This window comes from Apium graveolens, chromosome 10 (assembly GCF_009905375.1).
Source record: "Apium graveolens cultivar Ventura chromosome 10, ASM990537v1, whole genome shotgun sequence".
NCBI lineage: Eukaryota > Viridiplantae > Streptophyta > Magnoliopsida > Apiales > Apiaceae > Apium > Apium graveolens.
In genome coordinates this window covers 167,346,866-167,366,346 of record NC_133656.1, presented here as the reverse complement: position 1 = coordinate 167,366,346, position 19,481 = coordinate 167,346,866, and the positions used below count along the sequence as shown (strand labels likewise).

Below are 19,481 nucleotides of genomic sequence, written 5' to 3'. Positions count from 1 at the left end.
TGGGGAAAGTCTAACACCCTTCAGTCATTCTCTAGAAGTCATTCCTCGACAGAAAAAACTCAAGCATTACAACTTTGATTCTTTTGATGGACTTGGGGATCCGGAAGAACACCTGAATTATTTCAAACAAATCACACAAATATACTACTACAACGACTTAACAAAGTCCAGGTTCTTCGCGTCGACCCTCTAAGGAGGGGCTCTAAGGTGGTTCAGCAGGATCCCCTCACGAAGCATCCACTCCTGGAAAGAGTTTAGAGGAGCCTTCCTTAGAAGATTCAGGGCCAATAAGACCCACAAAATGCATATGTGTCACCTGGAAACCATCCGCCAATACGACAACGAATCACTCTCAACCTATATCCGTAGGTTTCAGGAAGCAATCAACAAAGTCTCGAATCTTGATGAGCGTGAGGCACTGAGCATATTTCGAAGAAACCTGGATCCGGAACACAATGAGAGATACATTGTAGAACTAATAAACAAGGAACCACAAAGCCTAGCCGCTGAGGAATGGGGGATCCAGGAGTAAGAACTCTGATGACCGATCAAAATGGGGTTACCATCAGGAAAAGAAGTTCAAGCAAATCCAACAAGCCCAGCAAACCAATGCGGTACAAAACACTCAAATATTTCAAAGACTGGGTCCTAAGACAGAATCTAAAAGCGACCCCGGTCCACCTAGGCAAGCCAGAGAGCCTAGGCAAGAGCCAGATTGGACACCACTGAACAGGACCCAGAAAGAGATACTAAAGGAGATCAAGGGATAGCCATTCTATTACCCACTGAAGCCCATGCAGACCCCCCCGGAGACCAGACCTTACAACAGATACTGCGACTATCATGAAACTCATGGGCACAAAACTGAAAATTATCTCTCTCTCAAATATTTCATTGAAGACCAAGTCAAGAAGGGTAACCTAAATCAATATGTCTCCCGTGACACAAATCAGAAGGAAGAAATACCAAGAAGAGGGAAAAATGTAGTGAATGTGGTCCTAGGGGGGTCGCACTCTCCCCCTAGGAGCCCAGGCTCAGGAGATGCTGTATTCTCCATCCAATCCTACCCGGAGATGGTAATCTCATTCAACAGTAAGGATTATGAAGGGGTCAATCCGAATCACAACGAAGCTTTGGTTGTAACACTTGACATTTTTGATAATGAGGTAAGGAGAATGCTGGTAGACAATGGCTCTTCAGTAAATATACTCTTCAAGCATACAGTGGACCGGATGAAGCTAGGGAGCGTTTTCTCAAATGAATGCCGAGAGGACCCCCTCTATGGGTTCGGGAATAACTTGGTCCCGATCCAGGGTACCTTATACTTGCCAATGATATTCGAGTCCGCTCCAAACCAAGTCACCCACGTGATAAAGTTCTACGTCATCAACACTCCATCATCCTATAATGACATAATTGGCCGATCAGCTATAACCAGGATCCAAACAATCAACCCCATATCACACTTGAAAATCAAGTTCCCGACTTCAATGGGGGTAGGAGAAGTTAAGAGAGACTATGAGGTCGCTGAAAGATGCTACAGCCATGCCTTGGTCATGGCCAAACCCACCAAGACAATAAGAGAAAGGCCAAAGTACTTAGCAAACAGCAAAGCATTAAGAAACATCGCCCCCACTCAAGAGATGATGTGAGAAAAGAAGTCCAGGTTATAGAATCCATCCCGGATCCAAAAGCAACCAAGCCAAGCTCGAAAGAGCGAGAAAGCAACCAAGTCACAGTAGAGATCGAATTGAGCCCAGGCCTCGGCCAGGGCAATCCTACTGTGCAAGCAACCAACCCTAAAATAAGTGAAGTAAGGGAAAGTAATCAAAAAGAAATAACAACCCAGGGTCAAATCTATATGAAGAGGAATACAGAAGCTCAAATCCAACAATTGGTATCAAATATGGATCAAGCCAAGATCGAGGCTACAGTGGAAATAGAAATAATCATGATTGATGAAAGCAATCCTTCTAAAAAGGTAAAGATAGGATCCGACCTCGAAGCTACCTTTAGAGAAAACCTGGTGTCATTGCTCCGAGGGTAATCTGACATATTTGCCTGTAGCCCAAGAGACATGCCCGGGTTGGACGAATCCATAGAAATGCATAGCTTGGATGTTAACCCAGAGAGGAAACCAGTTAAGCAGAAGAGAAGAAATTTTGCCCCAGAGAGGCAGAAAGCAATAGATGAAGAAGTTGAGAAACTACTCAAAGCTGGGATCATATGCGAAGTCAAGTACCCAGAATGGTTGGCTAATGTTGTAATGGTTAAAAAGGCAAACGGGAAATGGAGAATGTGTGCCGACTACACCGACTTGAATAATGCATGCCCCAAAGATCCTTATCCCTTGCCAAATATTGATCAATTGATTGACGTCACATCCGAGCACGTCATGCTAAGTTTCATGGACGCCTACTCAGGGTACAACCAAATCAAAATGAATCTGAAAGACATCCTGAAGACAACCTTCATCACCCACAGGGCGGTTTATGCCTATGTAATGCTGACTTTCGGATTGATAAATGTAGGGACAACCTACCAAAGAGCAATGAACAAAATCTTAAAAAACCAGCTTGGTAGGAACCTGGAGTCCTATGTTGATGATATGATAGAAAAGTCCACAAGAATCCCATGTCACATTGAAGATCTAAAAGAATGCTTTGACAGCTTAAGAAAATACTCACTGAAGCTGAATCCGGAAAAATGCACATTTAGAGTAGGGGCAGGAAAATTCCTAGGATTCATGATCAGCAACCGGGGAATTGAAGCCAACCCAGAGAAGATAAAGGCGATCCAGGAGATGAAGCCTCCTAGAACCCAGAAGGATGTTCAGAAGCTAGCAGGGTCACTGGCAGCACTTAGAAGATTCATTTCAAAGCTAGATGAGAGATGCCTACCCTTCTTTGACCTGTTGAAAGGAGCAACCAACAAGATGGAAGTGAATTGGAACCCAGAATGCCAAAGCGCATTTGAAGAAATAAAAAGGTACCTCTCCCAGCCACCAATATCAACCAAAGCCCAACCCGGGGAGCCCAAGTTCCTCTACCTATTAGCAGGGGCCCTGGCAGTTGGAGTAGCACTAATCAGGGAAAAAATGGCAAACAGCAACCAGTTTACTATGTAAGCCAAGTACTAAAAGATGCAGAGACCCGATATCCAAGGCTAGAAAAGTTTACTTTTGCCTTGGTCACAACATCCAGGAAGCTCAGACACTACTTCCAGGGAAGGGAGATCCGAGTTGTAACTAACCAACCCTTAAGGAAGATAATACACAAGCCATATGTCTCAGGAAGGTTGGTAAACTGGGCAGTTGAGCTAAGTCAATTCAACTTGAGTTTCATTCCAAAAACAGCAATCAAAGCCCAGGCTCAAGCTGACTTCATAATAGAGTGCAACTTCCCGGAAGAGGAGCCTATCCCCATGAGCATTGACCCTGAGAGTAGCAATGATCGTCACCCGGGACCCTGGGCTCTCAAAGTTGATGGTTCTTCAACAAATGAAAGGTCAGGAGCAGGGCTCATTCTAAAGAGCCCAGAAGGTTTCACAATTCAAACTGCCATCTCCTTTGGATTTTCAGCAACAAACAACCAGGCAGAATATGAAGCCTTGATAGCAGGATTGAAGCTAGCTAAGACACTCAGGATCCAGGACCTTAACATCTACAACGACTCCCAGATTGTAGTAAAGCAAACGAACGGCGAATACATAGCCAAGGATCCAATTTTAGCAAAGTACCAGGCCCTGGTCCATAGCTACCTTGCCTTAATACCAAGAAGCCAATTTCTACAGATCTCCCGAGAAGAAAACTCAGAAGCCGATACATTATCCAAACTGGTTCAGAATTCATTAAAACCGGATTGTTCTGTCTACTTCGAAGAATTACAAAAGCCAAGCATAGAATCTGAAGAAGTCATGAAAATAGATAACATCCCGAACTGGATGACTCCGTTTATCAACTACTTGGAGACGGGAGAGCTCCCTGAAGACAAAGGGGAGGCTCAAAGGTTAAAAGCCAAAGTAGCAAAATTCTTCATTGAAGAGGGGATACTCTATCTCCGGACCTTCTCATCACCCATCCTGAAATGCATTGGCCCAGGAGAGGCAGAATATTGCTTAATGGAAGTCCATAAATAGATATGCGGAGATCACATGTCTGTAAAGGCCCTAGCCCATAAGATCATAAGACAAGGGTACTACTGGCCAACTATCCACCACGATGCATTAGAGTTCGTGAAAATATGCAAGGAATGCCAATTCTTCAGCAATGTGCCCCGGATTAGCCCAGTCCTACCCTCCTCAGTCCTGTCACCAATCCTCTTTGCTGTCTGGGGTATTGACATTATGGGACACTTTCCTAGGGCCAAAGGAGACCTCAGGTACTTGTTAGTCTCAATTGATTACAAGACCAAATGGGTTGAAGCGAAGGCAATGCGGATAATAAACCAGCAAGATTGCATAAAATTTATGGACAACATATTGATGAGATTCGGAGTCCCAAAAGTACTGGTCTCAGATAATGGGCCACAGTTTGTCGGATCGAAGTTTGAATTTTACCAACCCCTAAACCCCTACCTTTGGGCTATATATATGCCCAAAGATGACGGGTTTAGGGGTTAGACACATTTCGAGCACACACACTCTCATACACACAGCCTATACACACACATCCACCCTTGTCCTCTCTATCTTCATCTTCCCCAACCAGACTCTTATTCTCACACCAGAGGCGCCGCGGGGCTCAATCCCCCCCTCCGGTGTTGTTTTACAGATACCCAACAACAGCAACACCTCATTCACACCCAGAAGGTCCAGGAACGGCGTCGGAAGGAGCCGCCCCGCTCACCAGAGTTATCATTTGATGCATAAAGTGTTTAATATTGGGTGGGCTTGGGAAACTTATTATTTCTTTAGTTTTAAATCCAGTAGCAGCTTCAGTTTATCTAAATATAGTTTGATCTCTACTCCAAATAGGAGTTTTGGGTTATTTTAACATGTGGATCATTTTCCACAGCCATATAGTCTTTGAAGTCATGTATCCTGGGTTATTTGATTATATCATAAAATCGTTATGGATATTTTATCGAATTTTTAAGGAAATAAGTCGGATTACCGTCAAGGAAGAGGACAAACGAGCTCCAGAAAACACGTCTCTGGAGCTAGCCTAGTGTTAGGGATTCAGGCATTAAAACGCAGCGGAAAAAATAAAAATTTTGAATCCCTACCTCAGGATCTATGTATAATGAATGGATAATTATGGATAATAGATGTTTACCTTAATAAAGCTTTCCTTCTGATTGTAATGGACGTCCCGATCTTGTTGAACCAACACAGCAGCCCTTCTTTCGAAGATCTGCTCTCCAAAGGTATCCACACGAACGTCCGATCGTCCAACGATCACTGGAGCCGGTACTAGACGATTTGGTTGCTTTTTTTTTCTCCCTCTCTCTCTCTCTAGCCTCTCCCAGATATAGAGCTGCTAGGGTTTTTCTCTAAAAACATGATGCAACCTCTAACCCTAAAATATACATCTTATTGCATATATAGGGGAAAGAGAGGATTAAGGCTTAACCCTAAACCTAATGGGCTTCTAAAAGATCCATTCTGATTTTTGGGTTTATATTATTATTAAATTCTAATATATTTATAATTAATCAAGTCCCATTTAATTAATTTAATAATTAAATTTGAATTAATAATAAATAATATTTAAATTCATAATTTAAATAATACTCCGTTTTAAACAATCTTTGTGTGTGACCCTTTAGGTTATTATTTATAAACAATGAGTGACGTCTAGTAATACATCATTGCTCCCAATAATAATAATAATTGGTGATTCAATTAAACCTTTCGTGAATAATGTACAATGTAATATAATCCCTTTAGCCTTATATTATAGATCAAACTCGAAGCATGCATTGTGTCATCCTCTGCAGACGTTTAATCTTTCTTTCCTTGATCAGTGAGTAAACTATTAAACAAATCAGTATTTGAGCACGGCCATACATTTTATAGTCTTACTCAATCAAGAGGCCAATAATTTTACCCTTTAATATATGAGGGCTAAATCCCATCTAGATCATCATATTTCTCATACGATTCATAATATACCCAATGTCTACTTTTATGATTACCCAGTCAAGGATAACTTTTAATAGTATCAAAGTATATTAATTCTCGTATAGAAATATAATGATTTCAGGTCTAAGGACCAATACATCATTATCACTGTGAGATTAACTTATGACACATTAAACATGTAGTATCTCACAACGGGTCAATCCAGCACCATGTATTTAATACATGTGCCTGTATTTTGAATTTAATATCACCATACCTATGATCAATGAGATGTGATCATGTTAGGTCCCGAATTATCGTAGAAGGGGGGGGGGGGGGGGTTGAATACGATAATCACTAAATTAAAAATTCTTTTGAATCTTTAGCGGATAAAATATTTAGTGCTCGGTTAGTGGTTTCGTGTTCTTGAGAGAAATAATATTTGGAACAATAAAAACGAGGAACACAGGATATTCGAGGAAATATATATTCGTATATAAATCCTCGAGGGGTGTTGCTACACTTCGGTATATAAATTAACCGGCTACAATCTAAGAATAATAAAGTTCCTAGCTACTACAAAGATTTATAAATAAAATCCTATACAATAATCTAGCTTTTGTTTGTACTAGGATTTAATTACCGGGTAACGATTATAATGCCCGTAAGAATATACAAGAGTTAAATCGGGCATTATAACGTTGCTCCGGTGAGAAGTTAAACGGATATACAAATAGCTTGAGCTTCTCTGTAAATCAATGCTGCCATTTTTTCACCTCTCTTGGGAGAGAAGATGAACAGAAAAAATGATCCAAAATAAAATGAATGGCTGATTATCTTCTGCTGCAAAGTGTAGACTCTATCAATAAAATGTGTGGCTGAGGATGAGTAGCTTCTGTGGCGACAGGGTGCTCTGTGGCGACCAGGGGTACATGAGGGAGCTTATATTTGATTTGTGTGGCGACAGGGGGATGAGGGGCTCTCTGGCGACTACTCTTACTACTACTACCTACAAGTTTAAGTACAAATGTACTTAAATAACAAAACCACATTTCTGTGGCGACCAGGAAACAAACCACCCCTGTTTCCCCTTTTTTTTCTTTTATTCTTTTGTTTTCTTTTGTTTCTTTTTTTTTGTTTTTTTTCTTTTTTTTTGTTTTTTTGTTTCTTTTCTTTTTCTCTTTTCTTTTTTTTTGTTTCTTTTCTTTTTAAGTTTAAATTGTAATTAAATTAATTTATAAAATAAACTAAAATATAACTTATATAAATAAACTAATTTAGATTTATAAAATAAACCTATTTGAAGTTTATAAGATAAATCATTTTAAATTTATTAAATAAATTATATTTAAAGTCCATTAAATAATTTATTTAATTTAACAATTAAACTTTGAGCTTCGCCAGTCCCCTGAGCTGTTTAGCTGTATACCCCGCGCACCTCTTCTCATACTTTAACAGATAACCGTTCAATCCAAGTACGTTTTTCAACTTAACAATTCTTCTATAAATAATACCCAGATTCCTTTCACGAGCTGTTGACGCCTAGTGCAACTGGTCTGGTTCACAGACGACTAACCTCAATTCAGGTCTTCGTATTATAGCCTTGATTACATTATTAAGCTTGCCTCAACTTTATTGCTTCAGACACTGACTGTCAATAAACAACTGTACTTTCACTGGAATCCTTTCTGGTACTTTAGACAACGTCTTCATTAACCTCTGTCTATACCCTGTCTTCAATTCTTCAGATTCCTATGCTTCGAACACTGTCTATCTTCAATCAATGCCAATATTCTGAAATCTTCCGGTAGCACTTGTATACTGAATCTTCAACCTTTCTGAAACCCTGAAAGTCTTTAACCTTTGTTCTTCACTGAGGCATGATCATATTAATGAACTTCTTTCAGTGACCTGTAGACAGACTTCAGGCTTTCTTCTAATCTTCTGATTCTTTGTATTTGCCTTATCTTCATTCTTCCTGATTTCTTGTGTAGACGTAGTATTATTAACCTGTCCTATTCTAGTGTTGTTATTGTGTTGAGTTATCACGTAACCGTTCATACAGCTACGCAGTCTCACCAACAATATCCCCCTATTTGATTGTTAAACTTAACAAACAAATTAAATAGAGAGGATAAATCAACTAACAACTAGAAAAAGTAATGTACTAGGACTTGTAAATAATGTTACTAGTTTTCTGGATCAAATACCGCATTTCCAGATTTCTTGAGTAACTGAAATGAAAGATGCTTGTTCCTTTAGCACTGAACTGATCTTCACGTAGTTTCATCTTCATTTTCTTGGTTCTTCAAATCTCTGCCAGATAACACTTCTCAGTCTTGAAGTAATCATTAGCAACTTCTTTTGTACAACCACATTTCCTGTTGAGAAGTGCATATCTCTCTTGCTTCTCTCCCTATGAGAATCAACTTCTTAAAGGAGATCACCTACGTCTACCACCTCTCCCGTACAATAGGATCCGCAGATAAGAACTGATGGTACTCCCCTTTTGGAAAACAGCTTCTCCCCTTATGAAGAATAGTGATGAACCAAACCACTTCTTCTGATCACTAGGAAATTATCTTGTGTTTACCACCTCTTCCGTACAATAGGATCCGTAGTTACAAACAACAATGGTGTGGTGTAGTGTACATATGCTTTACCTTTTTCTTCCTTCCTGCTATTTCTCCCCCTTAGTTGAGGAATCCTCCAAACTATTACATAAGCTTTTATCTCCCCCTTAGAGAAGGAATGTATGCTGTTATCTGAAGGATTTCTCATATTTTACTTGGTTGTAAAAAAAATAACAAGTCAGAGTTTGATCAACCATCTCTTTAAATGCTGCAAGAATGACTTCACTGTTGATCATCATGTTCACCAATCTTCCCAACTCCTTATACCTCCCAACTTTAAGGATAGGGAATGAGATATGGTTTTTGTCTTTCTTCCTCATTGTGGGTGTGTGATTCTGTTTCGTGTACCTCACAAGTGTTTCACTCTTCTCTCCACTCGTGTTTACACTCATTCTCACAAGTGTATCACTCCTCTCATAGCTCCAAAATCCAGCTATACCTGCAAGGAAAATCACCTTAGCCATCCTTAAGGAGGTCACAAGTGGTGCACTGGGAGTTCGCAAATCCCCTTCCTTGTTAGACTCGTCAGATGAATCTGAGTCATAATCTATTAGTTGCTAGTTTCCCTTTTAGGGTTCTAGATTTGAACTCTGGGAAGGTAAACAATGATCCAAAGAATTTAGCATAAAGATCAAAGTTTCCTTCTAATGTCTGTGAAGACATTTCCTTGTGACTCCTCAGGTAATATCTGAATCATTGTCAACAAGTTGCCGATCTGCACCTATGTCAGATCCACTATCCGCAGATGCATCCAGGTTTATTAGTCCTGGGGAGGTAGACACTGACCACTGACATATGGCTATTGGATCAGTATCCTCTCCTAACACCTGTAAAGGCAATTGGTCCATTAAAGAACCTTGAACAATCGAATCTGACCGTAAAATGGTCGAAACTCTTATTTCCGTCAATTCATCCTTTGTGTGTGTAACCTTTCCTTGTGCATCAAGAATTGTTTATGTTTGAGGTGGTGACACTACATCGGATATCCTGGCCGACAGGCGAATTTTAATAGACGCACCCTGTTGAGAGTATGAATCTAGTAACTGTTTTAGTGCCTTTTCAGCCATTATATCTTTTTGAGAAGATGTCTGGGGGCTAGCAGTTGTCTTTGTTTAAATACTACTCATCTTTGTAGAAGACAGAGCTGCTGGGTTGACTTCAGAACCTTCCTTATGTGGTGCACTAAGGCACTTTCTCCCTCACGCTCATTCATACTTTATTTTAGGGGTAAGAAAATGTTGGTTGGTTCTGTTTCTGTTTTTGTCTTTACAGTCTGGGATAGAAGTTGTGGGTTTTCAACCTCATGGTTATCAAATGAAAGAATGCCATTGAAGGCTGAACCTGCATCACAGAACATATGGCAATATAGAGATAAAATGCACTTAAGATCTATAATGAATGAAAATTATGCATTTAATCTTTGAGAGAAATGATGTACAATAGTGATTTCAAAAAGATTTTAATGAAATAAGAAATCACCAATGTAGAAAGAAGTTTGATTTTCTCCTAAAACTGTTCGAGTTCACAAGTCTGTTTTTATGCCTAAAAAGATAAATGATTTGATAAGACACAGACTGATGACCTAGCAGTATTAAGAAGAGAAAGAAAGATTTTGTCTTTCAATATGAATGGGTTTTTGTAAAAGCATTGATCACTGTAATAACCCCAATTTTTGGAATTTTTGAAACACGGATAAATAGTAACTTTTGCTGATGATGCTGATTAAGGAAAATTATCAGACCACGCTATATAGGAGTACTTTTATGGAAATTCTAAGATCGTATTAGTATTCCATAAAATAAATGAGTGTATGTAAAGGTCGTTAGAATTCGAATCCGGCACTTTGATTTTTCCCGAAAATCCACCAGATACCGAAAGAAATGAGTATAAGGTAACATGATTAAAAGGATTTAAATTCAAGGATTATAAGAGAGGATCATAAAAGGAATATAAAATATTGAGAAAGGTTTAGGGGAACCCAAGTAATAAGATCCCAGATATGATCCCTCAAACGACGAACGAGAACGAAAGTTAAGCGAACCGTAAAACAAATAAGCGACCAAGAGACAAGCTTGTACAAGAAGCCAAGGATTGTGACATCATCAAACCACAAGGAAAGGACATGTGTTAAAAAGGTGACACAAGCATGGTGACATAAGCATGACAAAAAGAAGTGTGTTGTTGGTTGATTCTTGGCCATGCAAAAGTTACCATGGTAAAAGATCAAAATTTGCCAAGCCAAAAAGGAAATCAACCAAGCAAAATATCATAACACAAAAATTAAAAATTTGACTTTGCTCCCATGAAGAGAAGCTCTCAGCCAAAACAAACCCAGTAACTTGAAATTGTCATATCTCCTTCAATACTCACTCAAATGTTGTGTTCTATAGCTCGTTGGAAAGGTATTGAGATGGCCTACAACACTTGTTCACAAGTATCGTCCAAATAAGCATGATCAAGCTTGTAGGAGGCTCCCTAAGGCTTCCTAGAAACTTAACACCTACCAAGGAAGGTATAAACTTCAAACCATAGCCTTTAATTTTACTATTAGTGAGTTTGATGGTTGGTTTTCAAAATGAGAAGCATGATCTTTGGTTATTAGTAGTTTGATTTGAAATTGGAGTGATTTGGTGAATGAATCTTGTTATAGTTAATAGAACTTAATTGTGGTTGGTTGAGATGAAGAATCTGGAGAATAAGGACTGGTATAGTATTATGTAGTTGAGGTTTTGATGTGTTAATAATTGTGGGTTGTTTGGTGAGGTTTTGGTGTAGTGAGAAACTTGGAAAACTCGTAAATATAGCCGTCGTAATGCTCGTTTTCCTTAGACTGTTGTACATGAATCTCGGACTAGATAACCCACTGACCAATCTTTAAATTTGCCATGATTAGATAGTTCATGTTACGAGCTTCGTTTTGATATGTGATTCGCTTGAATCCGATGTACGGTTTAGGAGAAACGACCGTTTTAAGTAACGGCGTTTCGCGAACGAATCATTACCCCTCGCCTTACTTTGAAACCTTGGTTAAGGCCCTTAAATGACTAATTGGAGTATGAAACAATTATGTAAAGTGGATTAGGCAGTTGGTAGAGTACTCGCGAAAGAATCGCCTTAAAACTCTTAATGCTTAATTTATTAAAAATGGTGGAGCCAAGGGTACTCGAGCGACTTAAGTGAATCGTTAAGCGCGAAAGCGAACGTTAGGGCTCTAATTTGTTAAAGTCTAGTTTCTTAAGCGACCGGGGTTTAATTCTGACTTATGTTGTTGTTCATAGGTTATCGGACCCACTCTAAGCTTAAGTCTATCCGGGAACACTCATGCAAGTTTTCTACCCGTTATACTTTTGTTGTGATGTATAAATGTATATGCATTATCTTGTGATAAATGCATGATTGTTATTAGCAAATCTTGCGATATATTAGAGCATGTTGATATGGTATATATATGCATGCCTGTTTTTGTAAACTTGATATCTAATTGTTGATTCAAATGCTTATAAACTGCATAATACCTATGCTAGAGATAAGCAGTAGTTGCGTATACCCTTAGTATAGGGGGCCCAAAGGTGAACATTTTCTAAAACCGGGAGTCGATGTTCCCGAGTATATTATATATATATATATATTGATATAGTTTTCAAAACTATTAATCGAATAAGATTTATTCGATAACTTTGTTTTATTTAATGAATATTATTCTGAATATTCATTCGAGGACTTATGACTCCGCTTATTTATTTAATGAATATTACTTTGAATATTTATTCGAGGACTTATGACTCTGTTTATTCTATTTAATGAATATTAGTTTGAATATTCATTCGAGGACTTATGACTCCGATTATTTACTAAATAATATTCTTTATTTTATTAAAGAATGATGTTTTGATAATCAAACTTATTTTCGATTATTCAAATAAAGATCGTACTTTCGTATAAGTATATCTTTCGTTATTTATTATTCATTTCAAGTATAAGTTTTAAAACTTGTACTTCAAATTATTTTTATAAAGAGTATCCCTTATGAGAATATTATTTAAATAATAATATTCAGATATTATCTAATATATTAGGACTGATTTATTTTATTAAATCAGCATTACTCCAAACATTCTTAAAAATGTTTACGAGTCTTCAAAATGATTTTTAAAAGTTAGAGCGGATCCCAAAACTCGTTTTCAGATTTAAGATCTTCCTTTCGAAGGGGACTTGAATATTCGCTCAAAAATCTAAGGGATCCGGCTCTGTGGTGTATTTTATATTCGCAACGAGGTTGTTGTTTTGATAAATGAATTGATTACTTACCCAACGTTCGGGAAGTAAGTCCATCTATTGAGTCGGCATAAGCAACATGGGCTCAGTGGACGTACATGAAAGTGTAAGTGGCTCAGTGGGAGTCCATCAAATGTGTAAGTGGCTGAGTGGCAGTCCAGCATAAGGTCCTATTGCGACCAGGTTGATGACCAGTGGGGAATTCGTCCATCTACTAGTAGAAAATGTTACTTATTGGTATCTTTGCCTGATCAGCAAGATATCAGGTTTATGCCAAGGTTTTCTCCTTTCCAAATTCATTGGATATTGCAACTCTGTTTATAATTTTCATAACAGAGGTTTTCAAGGAGTGTATGAAATGTATATATATAGGTGTATATATATATATATCGGGACTTAATGAAGTATCTCGTAACTTCATTTCTTTCAAATGATATTTCAAAGATTGAATCAATTCAAGTCTTATCTTGTAGTCTCATCAGTGTGATGAACTTTTGAAACTGATTATAACTTGAACGGTGGTAGTTCAAGTAGTATTTAGAAAAGATATAAGTATATTGGAGTATCTTGTAACTTCATCTTTTAAACTTATATCTAGTAAATGATTATCTTATGCATGTCAAAGATTTTCAGAAAAACGTTGAGACAAGGTTAGATATATGAGATCACCTTGCAACGATATTTTTATACAGTTATAAACTGGTACTCTGTGTATATTATACATGTCAGAGGATTTCAAAGATTATGAAAAGTATATATGTATATATATACTGAATATTTTGCGACTTGGTCGCGTTAAGATAACAAACTTGGTTCATTTCTTTTTGACCAAGACTTTCTTGAGTACTATGAGAATGCTCATATATTGTTAATTATTATACATATTATGTAATATCCGGGATATATCGTGCAACTACTTTTGCTAATAGATAATTATTATATGTATTCAGTATCTATCCTGTGAATTAATTGTTAAGTGTTAAATGTGTTTGGATGTTTAAAAATATTATTAATTGAGTATTTCAATTTTTATATGCTCAAAATAAAATATAGATAATTGTCATATCTTCCTAATTATTTTTATGTTGATTTATGAATTTATAAGAATCATATGGATTTTATAAAATCTTTTTCCGAGTATTTAAAATCTATTTTATAAAAACGGGAACCAACCGACGTCACCCGTTGTTACGTTTTTGGAACCCGAAACTCTTCCGAGAACTCCTTCCTAACCTAATTATAATATTCCGAGCATATTCCATGTTTCGACTTTTTCGATCCGGCGTACGGTTTGTTCTGCGCGGGTCCCGGCGCAGCATTTTCGATACAATATTCGTTTCGGTAAATCAATAAAACCCGTAATTTTGATAAACGGGAGCTTTTTATTAAACTATCCCAATTATCACTTCGTAATACGTGTAACCAGGCGCTGAGACCAAGACCGCAGTACAAATTGTACTGGTTTGGATAATTATCCCGAAAACCGATACCGTTTGGATCAATTTTTACAAATAAACGTACCGTTTTATATTCGGAATGATCCAACGGGATACTAATTTTCCGTAATTATAAATAGCCTTTTACCGTATTTCATTTCGTATCAAAATCATTTGCAGATAGTTAATTCTATAATTTTCAGAGAAAAACCCTAATTACATAAACTGTTCTAAAAATCAAACAGCAAAACGAAGGCGTTACCGATCTCTGTTTTCAAAGCTTGAGTAACCAAAACGAAGGATTTGAAGTGTTCTATCAGATTCTGAGCTTTGTTTCACTGCAGAATCAAAGGTTTATTTTCTGAAAATTTATTTATTTTCGAATTAAATTTATTAAAAATATGAATTTTTGTTCGGATGATTGTTTGTATGATTTGATGATTGCATGTTATAGAGCTTGTTTTCCTGATGATTTTAATATATTATACGTCTGATTTGGAGTTCAATAACATGTTCAAATTTGAGTTTGATTTTCGAATTTTAAAATTAGGGTTTATAACCCGTATGAATGTTCTTAATTGAAATTTGGGGGTTTCTTATTCTGGAATAGATTGATGTTGTGATATAGTGGATTGTGTTCTCTGTGAAATTTGCAATCCATTCGTATAAGTTTCATGAATCAACGAGGTCTGTAGAGAAGGGAGTTGTGTTTTGAATATTTTCGAAGTTCGCCGAAAACTGGCAAACTTCACGGCCAAATTCCGGCCAACTCAGGGATTGTTAGGTTGTTTTGATTGCATGATTGTATTCCTGGTAGTTTGTAGATATGATCTGGAGCTTGTGGTAAGGTGAGGAGGCCGGAATCGTGTTCTCCGGCAAACCCTGCATTTTCCGGCGACGGGGGTGTAAAAATTGCAGTTTGATACCTGAACTTTTGGGGACGATACAGTTAGGTCCCTGAAGTTTCCAGACTTTGCAAATTTAGGATTCCTGTTTTAAAAATGTTTGAAAATCATATTTCCTATTTATTTTTATTATAAAAAATCATTTTTAATTTCTGAAAATTCTAAAAATTAGTATTTTAATTTCAAAAATTACTTTAATTCCAAAATAAATCTAAATTAATTAATTAATTAATTTCAGTTAATTTCTAATTGGTTAATTGGTCAATTAATTCGAAAATTAATTGATTTAATTAATTATTAATTGATTTTAATTACTTATTTAATTAGATTTAATTATTAAAAATGATTTAAAAATTCCGAAAAATAGTTTCGAGCTTTAAAATATTATTTTAAATTATTTCCAAGGCTCGATAATTAGTATAAAGTTGTTTCGGAGCCAGAATTGGCCAACCGAACCCTGTTTATTACTCCAAAATTGATCCAACGACCCGTTTTAATTCCGAAAAATGTTTTAAAAATCATTTTAAGTAACCGAAAGCCTATTCATGACCCGAGACTTCTTTATAAATGATATGTCATTGATTATGTGACGTGCTATGTGTTATATGTGACTTGTTGGTTGACTGTCGGTCTATATATTCGGTGATTACTTGTTTATAGCATAACTTTCAATCCGTTAATCGGATTTGGGTGAAATGAAGGGTAGATAGAAGTGTATATCGAATAGAATCGTATAAGTTAAATATTGATAGATATTTATAATGCCTAGCAGAGTAAGCAAGGCATAAGAAAGGGAAGCAGGTGATCAGAAAATAGAATTGACATGTAGAAAATACAGCAAGTAATCAGAGGATAGAAGCGAGACATAAGAAAAACAGACGAGTGATGATTGAATGGAGTCATTAGACAATTACAAGTGAAGTTGAAATTGATTATGATAAGGCAAGTACTTCTAAACCTTTCTCGAGATATATTGCAAATATTTCTAAATTCTCTTGTGACATACTGTTAATACTCAAAATAGCTCTGTTTCATATTATAAATACTTTGAATCCTTCAGCTTTGAACCTGAGCCACATCAATGGATCTTTGAGCCGTAAGCCTTATTCTTTGTAAACCATTTCTTGTTGATCTACTAGATACTAAACCACACAAATATGATACTACTCCACAAATATATATACCCATCTTATACCAAACACTGGAACAAAATTGTTTAAACATACTGAAACTTTTGTACTCAACTATACCTTGCAACATCAAAGAGCTAAATCTTGTAAACCATTGTTCATCTAATACCCCAATTCTCCTACAAGCTGGAGGCCATTTCCTATACATACTTCGATACCCCTTGTGATACTCATGAAATGCATTATATCTTTATACAAATATTTCATCATAGTTGATTACGATCTTGTTTTATTGAATTATATGGTTTATCATATTGAACTGCTTTAGAATTGGATAATTTTTATATAGAGACCAGATTCGTGGTCAGACCATATCAATGGTCAAGTTAGGCCAATGTGTGCCTTGGATCCAGTAGTGAGAGCAGTGCTGTGTGCTTTGCTCGGGGTTAGTGCGTGACTGATCAGCAGCCTAACCTTGGTTTTAAAAACTTAAAATGAATATCCAATTCTATTGGTTGTTTAACAAGAAACTTGATTCCTTTGAATCACCCCGTTTATTATTGTTAAACCTCAGTTATTGATAATATGACTTGCTGAGCTAGTTAGCTCACTCTTGCAAATCTTTCTATGTATTCTACAGTTAAGAAGGATACAGTTGATAGCGAGGTTTCCCAGTTCAATATTCGAGCTAGGATTCCAGATTATGATTGATCGAGCTAGCAGGAGCTTATTGCATAAGTGAGATAGTAAGGTTGTAAGAATAATTTCATTTCAGTTGTAAATTAAATTAGTTGGAATTTGGTACGTTGTAATAAAAGTTAAGGTTGTGGCTTGTTTTCATACTTTAACCTGTTGCGATCCGTGGTTATGTAAAGCAGGGTCATTGCAAATAATATTTTATATACAGGTTTATATATTGAATATGTGTTGTGGACCCCAAACTCCTGACCCGGGTTTGGAGGGCGCCACATATTATTTCGGTGGGCTTGTTGCTCACCCTTGCTTTCTTCTCTCATCACACAACAACAGATAGACAAGATGAACAGGATCAAACTCCCAATTCGTGAGCGGTTAGGAAACGTTCCGCAGTTTCCTGTAGGCATTGATGCCGTTGTAGCTGAGGTAGGAGCTACCAGTAGGCTAGGCTTTCAACTTTTGTTGTGCCAGACTTATGTATATTTATGAATTGTAATAATGGAAAAGAATATGTAAATTATTCAGAAACCCTTTTTATGGTGAAATGGTTTATAATTGTGGAATAAAATGACTTGTGTTATTTTTGGTATTCATCTCTGAGACTATAACTTGTGGTGTGTGTGTGTATATATTGTGGGGTCACAATACTCAGTAGTTGATTGACTGTTAAGATTAAGTATTGATAAAGGAAATGGAACTCGTGACAACCCGAATCCCCGACCCCGGATTTGGGGGTGTTACAATCACTTAGGGTAAAGTCTAAGTAATTCTCATTCACATTAAAAGCTCCATAATCTATCTTTATAAGATTATAATCAAAAAAATTATTTATTGATAAATAATCTTAATAAGACTGACTATGCTGCTGATTTCAAATTATAGTGAATCTTTCAGATATAGCAACTCATATAAATCCACTAGAACTTAAAATCTCACAATTATCTGCAATAAAATATTAACAATATATCATTGTTTGATACTTGTCAAGTACTTTATATACTAATAATTATGTTGCATCCTATTTCAATAAATTAAAATAAGATATCAATGAATTAAATACCAATCATCTATTAAAAAGACATCAACATTCAATTTCATATATCATACAATTGTTAACTCCTAACAACTGTAATATCTCAAACAATATTGGTTTGATAAATAAAGCAACATTAACCAACATTGTCTTGTTTGCAATCTTAGAAAAATATTCTAAGTTCCATATTCTTTGATCCATTGAGTATTGCATCTATTATCAAAGTGTTTAGGAATTTGCAAATAAGTATAAAAATTATTCTAACTTGACAATATATGGTTACTTCTAATAAAGCAATCAAACATTTTAACCATAGTTGTACTTAAGAAAAATTTCCACACTTACTATATTAGTATAAGTGACTAAAGATAAGCATTGATTACTTAGAGGAGTTCTAAGTAATGTCACAAATACTAATACTTCACAATTAGTTCATAGTTAAACTCTTAACTAAATATCATTAACTGATATAAGTCAAGAATTTACACACAACTAATCATGCTACAATCATGATTCTGATTTCATTGAATTCTTGAGATATAAGCATTGCTAAATTCACTAAAACCAAAATCTCATAATTAACTTATAACACATAAGTTACAATCAATATACTAGATATCAATTGTTGACAGATTTAGTTACAATCAATCATGATGCTTATTTATTTTAAGTTAGTTTGAATTATGGAGCAAATAACACCATTGAATTGCTTCATTTTCCATAATCCAAACTACCTAAAATAAATAATAAATAAATAAATACTAAATATCTATGAGTTAGATAATAGCACTTAAATATTTTTATAATTATCCTTGAATAATCACCAATAGGATACATGACTTATATACATGGCAATCATTCTCTATATAATTAGAAATTTTAGAAATACTTTCTAAGCATATAAAATGTTGAGAGTTTTATACACATAACTTAGAAAATACTTCAACTTTCAATATTAGTGATTTTAGAAATAAGCATTGATTACTTAGAACAAAAAATTCTAAATAATATCACTAATACTAAAAGTATCACAATTGTTCATACATGATACAAATAACTACGCTGCATATTATTTTAATATAATTCAAATTATGAGACTGATATGGAATGGAATTGTCTACAGTCATAATTTAAATTAATTGAAATAATATTCAAACTTAATGCTATAATACTTAACTACCACAAATGTATATGACATTGTACTCATGCTAGTCAAGATAGTAGAACTAAGTACGAGGTACTGGATTACTAATAAATTCACAAGTCCTTTAAATATTGAAGATTTAATACTTGTGAACTTATATAAAGAA

General features: G+C 35.9%; 1 protein-coding gene across 1 annotated transcript; it reads left to right on the top strand.

Annotated features, from left to right (window-relative positions):
• Positions 1–2,803: 2,803 nt before the first annotated feature.
• LOC141691277 (uncharacterized) lies at positions 2,804–4,137 on the top strand. Its single transcript, XM_074496014.1, has 2 exons — positions 2,804–3,123; positions 3,204–4,137. Exons 1-2 carry the CDS (start codon positions 2,804–2,806, stop codon positions 4,135–4,137), a joined length of 1,254 nt encoding a protein of 417 aa, XP_074352115.1.
• The last annotated feature ends 15,344 nt before the right edge of the window (positions 4,138–19,481 follow it).

Bases quoted from the DNA above. Each gene is read 5' to 3' on its own strand.
- LOC141691277 (XM_074496014.1), top strand. From the start codon at position 2,804: ATGAAGCCTCCTAGAACCCAGAAGGATGTTCAGAAGCTAGCAGGGTCA. The intron at 3,124-3,203 runs GTAAGCCAAGTA...CACAACATCCAG, and splicing joins AACAGCAACCAGTTTACTAT to GAAGCTCAGACACTACTTCC.